General features: G+C 38.2%; 2 protein-coding genes across 3 annotated transcripts in view; one reads left to right on the top strand and one right to left on the bottom strand.

The window, feature by feature from the left end:
* Nucleotides 1-5,312, bottom strand: part of LOC138010766 (F-box DNA helicase 1-like) — a 42,544-nt gene extending 37,232 nt beyond the window's left edge. The window contains exons 1-3 of the mRNA XM_068857744.1: nucleotides 3,563-5,312; nucleotides 2,464-2,591; nucleotides 1,003-1,120 (exon numbers count right to left, since the gene is read on the bottom strand). Of these exons, the coding sequence (XP_068713845.1) occupies nucleotides 1,003-1,120; nucleotides 2,464-2,591; nucleotides 3,563-5,287 (1,971 nt within the window). The 5' untranslated portion in view covers nucleotides 5,288-5,312. The remainder of the gene's footprint in view (nucleotides 1-1,002; nucleotides 1,121-2,463; nucleotides 2,592-3,562) is intronic.
* A 38-nt stretch (nucleotides 5,313-5,350) lies between these two features.
* The window catches only part of LOC138010761 (ankyrin repeat domain-containing protein 16-like), a 14,997-nt gene continuing 12,847 nt past the window's right edge, over nucleotides 5,351-7,500 (top strand). For both annotated transcript variants that reach the window (XM_068857739.1, XM_068857738.1), the window contains exon 1: nucleotides 5,351-5,920. In XM_068857739.1, the coding sequence (XP_068713840.1) occupies nucleotides 5,562-5,920 (359 nt within the window). In that variant the 5' untranslated portion in view covers nucleotides 5,351-5,561. The remainder of the gene's footprint in view (nucleotides 5,921-7,500) is intronic.

Raw genomic sequence — 7,500 nt, 5'->3', positions numbered from 1 at the left:
ATTCGTAGTCTTCATTTGCATGTGACAGCGGAGTTTTAACAAAACAGAAGAGTATGGAGTAGAATGAAACATCAATAGGAAAATGGACCTTCATCGGCGTTCGGGGAATTAATTTTGTTGAGAAAACTGACGACAAATAAACACACACCGATGAAAGGAAAATAATCTACCTTTATTATTTAGGGTCAGATTTTTGTTATGTATATCTTTATATCTTTATATCTGTTGATTGATGCTTCTGTTTTAGGACGTACCACTCGGATTGCGCAAGTATGAGTGAGTGTGTGTGAGTGAGTGAAGCTATTAGTCTCTCCCCTAGGGGCTTTTCAGGACTAATTTACAATGTTTTTCGAGGGACTTTAGCTAGACTGCTTATTACACAGTTTACAATTTTATTTTAGGAAGTAAAAGATGCCCCCGTCCAGATAAGGTCAGACCACAACACCAGGGACAACGTCCCCTACTCTTATCGAATAGTGAGTGGGTTCTTTAACGTCCCATACTATTTAATTTCCAACAAGGGTTATGAGACGGGACCTCCGGTTTACAGTCCTTATCCGAGAAGACTTGAAAGTCTAACCATTTGCAGATGTAATTACAAAGGCAGCACATTCTCCTCAGTTATTTTAAGACCCTTAGTGTTGGTCCGGCCGGAGTTGAACTTACGACCTCCCGCATGACAGCCCGATGCTCAGCCAACTGAGCCACTGGTGCGCGGTATAGTATAGTCAGGTGGGAAAGCAAACGCACTGCACTTGAGCTCTTAAGGCTCGGGAGTGCGATCACACATGATTTTTTAGGTGCACAACCAAAAATTTAGTCGCATGTGCGACCACTTAGTCGCTAACTTTGAGCGCCCCTGCAGTTGCATGTACATGTACAAGTGACAGACACTAAAAAAATATCAACAACCTTTCAATGCACAGATTTTCCTCTGTAAACACTCTTCTGCTGATTCCTCTAACTATGAACCAAAAAAAAAATTAAAAATGAATCCCTTACCGTTTTGGAGTTCTCTGTAAGTGTTTCCAAAAATGTCTTTATCAACTGGAACTTGCTGTGAGTTTTCAAGTTTTCTGTTAATGACTGATGACATTTTCTTTTAAACGTCTTCATGAAACTAAAATTGAAATAAAAATATTGGATTTAATAAATACATGTAGCCACCTGACCATACACTGACTGCATAGTTATTGATCATTTATGATCTACAGTCACTGTAGATCATAGATGATCAATAACTAGTATGCACAAATTAGTTATTTTTGCAACCACAAGGTTTGCGATTGGGCACTGTAAATTAATTGAATGAATCAAAAGGAATTTAATTGGCTTCCAAAAAAAGTTCAGCAATACCGTAGCTTTTCTCAAAATGATGTCTCTAATGTATTTTTTACAAATGGTTACATTGCATACCTTAATTTCACTTTAGCCAAGTTTGACAGTATCTTCTTTTAATTTTTTGAAGTAGATTTTAATCCAGAATATTCATATCTGAATCCTCCCACAGGCCTATTTAGTGATTCTTGTCATCTCCTCAGAATGTCTCCAAAATATCATTCATTCAATATCTCTCGGTTTAAGTCACAAATTTTGTCCTTTTGAAGTTTCCACACTGTTCTTGGTGTTGTAGGCAGCCAAAAACCTCTAAAGCTAAAGGAAACATTAGTAACTTGGCTTTTTCTACTTCTGGTACATAAACCAAAACGACATTTACCTTCCTCTCAATTTTTTGGTGGCAAAGATATTTTGGGTGGCATTCCTGCAGAAAAAATTTAAGCCAGGCAAGCAATTTTCTTATATCATCAGCATGCTCTAAAGAAGATAATGGAGCACTCTTGCACTGACCGAATTATTTTGATTGCATGTATCTGCAAGCTGCGTTATAACAAGACGTACTAGTTGGCAAGAATACACATTAAACATAAGTTAATGGATGTCTTTATGAGTAGTGTGACAAAGTTGTTTTAAATTTGAAAGGTTCCTTTGTATCTGTTACAGGTTAAATTTGATTTCAGGTCAAAATGATTTTAACCTACATGTACTAAAATTGATTGCTAATTTCTTTGTGTCTGGTATTCATTATCATACACACTGTAAATAGAGACAAAGAAATCACAAAAATTATTGTACAATCAATCTGTAGGTTAAAATCATTTTGACCTGAAATCAAATTTAACGTTTAACATTTATCCCTAAGCTATCCAACTAAACTTGAACCATGAATTTAATATTTGCAGTCACTGTAATAGGCCATTTCCGAGTTCCTGTCTGCCTCCTCTTCAAAGCGAGTCTAAGTGCGAAGTTTTTGTTATGAAAATTAGTTTTCATTCATATGTAAAGTAGAACTAATTACCATCACAAAAACTTCGCACTTAGACTTGCTTTGAAGAGGAGGCAGACATGAACTCGAAAATGGCCTATTCTGCACACCAATAAAGTAATTACATATGTACTTTTTACCTTGCAAGATTTGTAGGAAACAACTCCAGTTCCAAAAGTCCTTCCTGATCCAGTAATTCTGTCATCTCATCCTCACATTCTGGATCTTTTTTCTTTAAACGAAAGTACTTTTTCTTCCAGGGAATAAACTACATGTACAGAAAAAAAAAAGATTATTGTAAATTAGTGTACAGATCCTTTTACAGTGAGGACACTCGAACCACGAACACTTGATATTTTTTTGTACATTTTTTTAGTGACTGTACAATGTGGGCTCGTCCTTTTCACAAGAGTATTTAATGTTTTTACACTCACAAAATGCTATACATGTAACACTATACATCATAAGAAGAGCCTTTATTTCTTCCCCCCCCCCAAAAAAACAATTTACACAAAAATGTCAAGTGTTCACGGTTCAAGTGTCCTTACTGTAATAAATAAATAAATAAATAAATGAATAATAATAATAATAATAATAATAATAATAATAATGAGTATTATTATAATTATTAAATTGAGTACCATTAAAAATAATTGATAATTTCTTAATTAAACTGCAAGTTCAAAGCCTGGCCTAAGTATCAAAGAAAGTTATAAAATACTGCCAGAGATACTTGAGGTCAATATTAGCTGCAATTCCAAGTCCCCCGGCCTTTTGAATATTCAACCTTTTCCCTGGCAACAATAACTTGATCTTTGGCAAACCCTTCGCATAAACTTCATTTTCATCACAAACCCTTCAGTGGGCTTAAAGCAACCAGAACTTTGTTGTCTTGGACATTACATGTACAAACATTAAGCGAATGGTTGGTGCCTCACTCGATGGAACACTTCCGTCCAAAGCAAGTTTGAAAGCTTTAAGGCCAGCAGTATGATAATTTATTATCACGTTAGAGGACTTACTGACATCAGAGACAAAAAGATATTAAACTCTTAGTTGTTATCACTAATGCCCAGGACAACAATGTTCTGAGAGGCAATTATGTTCATTCCACATTCCAAAGACATCACATACAAAAATAATGTGACTAGGATGTACACCTATTATGTTATAGCTAGTGACTGTTATTTTTTTTGTAAATAAACAATGTTCTTATCGCTTATTTTTAACATAAATTACCGAATATCTTGTTATGATTCTATTCCACTGCTGGCAAACCAAGACACAGTTTAACATCAAGTCTATAACAGGTAATTGGCAGAATATATTCTCCATTATCTCTTCCGGGAGGTGTGAAAACTCTTTTACAGGAGGGGTAGAATCGTCAGAGTCATCCCCTGTGTCACTCTCGTCACCTTTAACCAGGCCATACATGGAAGATCTCGCAGATGACATCTTCTTGCTCTTTCTTGGCTTCTTTTTTCCAGCTTTGCGTGAAGAATCACTGCTTTCACTGCTACTTGAAGCTAACTTTTTGTCAGCTTGGTGAGGAGATTCGCTGCTTTCACTGTTACTAGGACTTGTGTTCGCATGCAAAGACTCAATTCCCTCCTTTTTACTAGATTTGTGTGATAATTTACTACTTTTACTGCTACTTGAAATTGACTTTGCAACCGAAGTCACACTGGGCTTCTCTAGGCTGTCATCATCTGAAGATTCGCTGCTTTCACTGCTAGTAGGACTTGCATTTGCAGGCAAATACTCACTTTCCTTCTTTTTGCTAGATTTTTGTGATAATTTACTACTTTTACTGCTACTTGAAGTTGCCTTTGCAACTGAAGTCACACTGGGTTTCTCTGGGCTGTCATCGTCTGAAGATTCACTGCTTTCACTGCTACTACTTGAAGGTGTTGATTTTGCAGGCAAAGACAAACTTTGCTTCTTTTTGCTTGATTTACGTGCTAATTCACTGCTTTTACTTTCACTAGAAGATCTCTTTACAAATGATGACGCACTTGGCTTCGTTTTTCTAGATTTATTGTGTGACAATTCACTGCGTTTACTGCCACCTGGAGTTGACTTTAAAACCGACTTCTTACTTGGCCTTGGCTTCTTCATCCTGGCCTCATCTGAAGATTTATTGCTACTAGAAGTTGACTTTGCACACGGAGACACTTTTGGCTTCTTATTTTTAGCTTTGTGTGAAGATTTCTCGCTGTCACTGCATTTAGAAGTTGATGCCAGAGACGAAGACACACTCTGTTTCTTTCTGCTAGCTTTGAGCGAATTTGCTTCACTGTCACTGGAATTCCCATTTTCGGCATCATGCTTGTGTTGTACCACATTCACGATGCAACAATCACTATCGGAGGAAATTCCCCCATTTTCATCCATGTCACAGTCGTCTTTATGTGATGTGTTATGCTTGTGGCGTTTTTGCAGCTTTATCTTCCTCGTACTTGGACGCTGCAGTGGTTGGTTTCGGCGTTTTCTCTTGCGTGCAGATTTTGGTGACGAAGAAGGCGCCATCGGCGCCATATGAGAAAGTGAACCATGTGTATCCCTTGAGCAATACACAGAGTCTTTGCCAGAGCTGTCTTCAGTAACGTGTGATTGCCAGCCTTCACTTCCAAGACCAGACCAGCGCAAGGAAGATGTAGATGTGTGCTTAGGGTCGGTCCCAACAAGTTTCACTGCTTGTTTGTGTACGTTCGTTGCGGTTGTAAAACCGCTTATTCCCACTGGAAACGCAAATTGATCCGAAATAGCATCCCCAGTTTCTCTTGATTCTGTCGGCGTTGGAATCCGGGTTTTGTTCTTGAGATCTTTCTTCGGCTTTACAAGGAAATTCACTTCTTCTTTGGAGATACCGCTCTTTGGAGTAAAGTAACTTGAAATTATCCGTTGATGCGGGGACAAAACATACTTGTTTCTTCTTTTCTGGGGAGAAAAGTTGCGAGCCATAGGTTGACGGTTGGTTTTGACAGTTGCATTTCCCAGGTCTTCCATACGGAGGGGAGGGGGGTAAGGAGTTGTTTCATGCCAAAAAGATAATTTTGTCGAACATTTGTGCAATCATCTTTGAGCCAAAAAAAGTAGAAATATACGTTTTTCTCTTTTTTCAATCACAGAATAATGTAAATCGTTCAAATGATATCAAGTTATTTTTGTTATTCATCTTATTTTTTATGCAACGGTACTCCCCACCCCCACTAGAGAATTATTAGTTGAAGCCAACATGGCGGGAGAAGTTCATTTCTCTTGTTATGAGAATTTCCCCGATTATCCTCCGCCTTTACGCCTCGTACAGCGAAACAAACTTGACGAATTCATCGCTATGGTGGATAACAGCCAAGATAAAAGAGCTATATTGAACTGTATCCATTCCAAATCTGGCGACACAGCTTTAATTGTGGCAGCACGACAAGGGCACTTTGATTTGATCAAGTTTTTGATTGAAAGTGGAGTTGACATCGAGCAACGTAACAAGGACTTGAAACGAGCTTTACACGAAGCAGCTGCTGGATCGCATGTGAAATGTGTAAAAGTTCTCATTTCTTATAAAGCGGAGATTGATTGTTTGAAAAGAGCAGATTGGTAAGAAACGAGCGGGTGCGGGCGCAGCACAGGGCGGGACGGGATGGCGGGATCGTGACTGTTCTTTCTCCCCTTATTAATCACTAGTAATAGTTTCACTACATCTTCCCCCGCCTAAGATAGTATGAAAGGCAGTTGAGATATATTGAATTATATGCTGAACATGTCGCCCTGGTGTTGGAAAAAACACTGACCCCCAGTCCATGGACTACCAAAATGGACTACCTTATAAATACTATTTCAAATGAGTACTGTTTGTCTATATGTAAGCCGTGTCTCAAGCAGTGCTTACCTAAGCCTAAACAGCCATTTCAAACAGTGTTGATCAACAGTATTTAAGTCTAAGCAGCTATTAAAATATAAAAAGGTTAGCTTTCGATAATGTTATTGTTGTGATGGCCGATTACATCATGTATACTAAGTGAAGTGAAACCGGTGCAATTCTTGGATTTAGCTGCATGTCACCATGCGCACGAAAATAAACAAGGTATGGGCAATGAAAGTATAATTTTATAGTCAATTCAGTTCTTTCAATAGTACTCATTCAAAATGGTATTTTTAGAAGTTACAGTCAATTTTAGGGTAGTCCATTTGGGTAGTCCATGGACTGGAGGCCAGTGTTTTGTCACTACCTGTCGCCCTTGTTTCTGATTTGCGTCTGACAAATCGTTGCCCCTGTTTTGAGCCAGGAAACTCGATTTGCATCAGATCTGCTTCAATGTTTGAATTTTCAATCGCTAACCCGAACAGTACTTTGGTTCTCCTTGCGAGTTTCTACTTTGTGACTCCTAAAAGACCTTGGCTGCGTAGAACAATACCAATACCAAGTTAAGCCATGATCCTCGCAGTTCCATGTATGAATGCATTTTTTTTTTTTTTTTTGCAATTGTGGAGAGAAGCCTGAAAAATTCAGGACTTCAATAGGGTTTGAACCCCACTGAAGTACTAAATTTTTCGAGGATCATGGCTTAACTTGATTTCATATCCACAGTTTAATATAATGGATTCATTTGATATAGATGACACTTCATTTGTCAATACCAATACCACTTGCGCGCATAATCGATACCACCTTGCATGCGGGGTTGAGCATATCGAGATTGATTCCCCCTACAATATCTACCAATTACATTCAAGTTACCCTTTTCCTGCTGAGACTTCTACATGTAGGTTGCCTCCTGGTTTGGCCTCTGGGCCAAAACCCTGCAGGGACAATTATCAAGTTTTACATTAATGACCCACCATATCCTTTTAAAATGTTTACTTTTTTTTGGTAAGAAATGTCTCTAGGTGCAACTGCAGAATTCGGGGCCACACAGGGCCAGCACATGCAAAGTATTTAGAAGCTTTTGTAGAACGAGGTCCACATAATAGGAGCTTTCGTTGTTCAATGATATGGAAAAAAGTGACTCTGTATTTCTGTATGTGAGAATTAAACATAAACTTGGGGCTCTGTTGAGTTTAAGTGCCTGTTGTAAACGTGTATGTGCCCTTGGGGAACCAAGATCAAACATTATAAGAACACATTGTTTTACGTGTACTGTACTTATTTTTCCCCACGTAGATTAATCTCCATCAAA

Source organism: Montipora foliosa, chromosome 7 (assembly GCF_036669935.1).
Source record: "Montipora foliosa isolate CH-2021 chromosome 7, ASM3666993v2, whole genome shotgun sequence".
Lineage (NCBI taxonomy): Eukaryota > Metazoa > Cnidaria > Anthozoa > Scleractinia > Acroporidae > Montipora > Montipora foliosa.
Note: the sequence above shows the minus strand (reverse complement) of the source record. Positions and strands in the feature narration are given on the sequence as shown.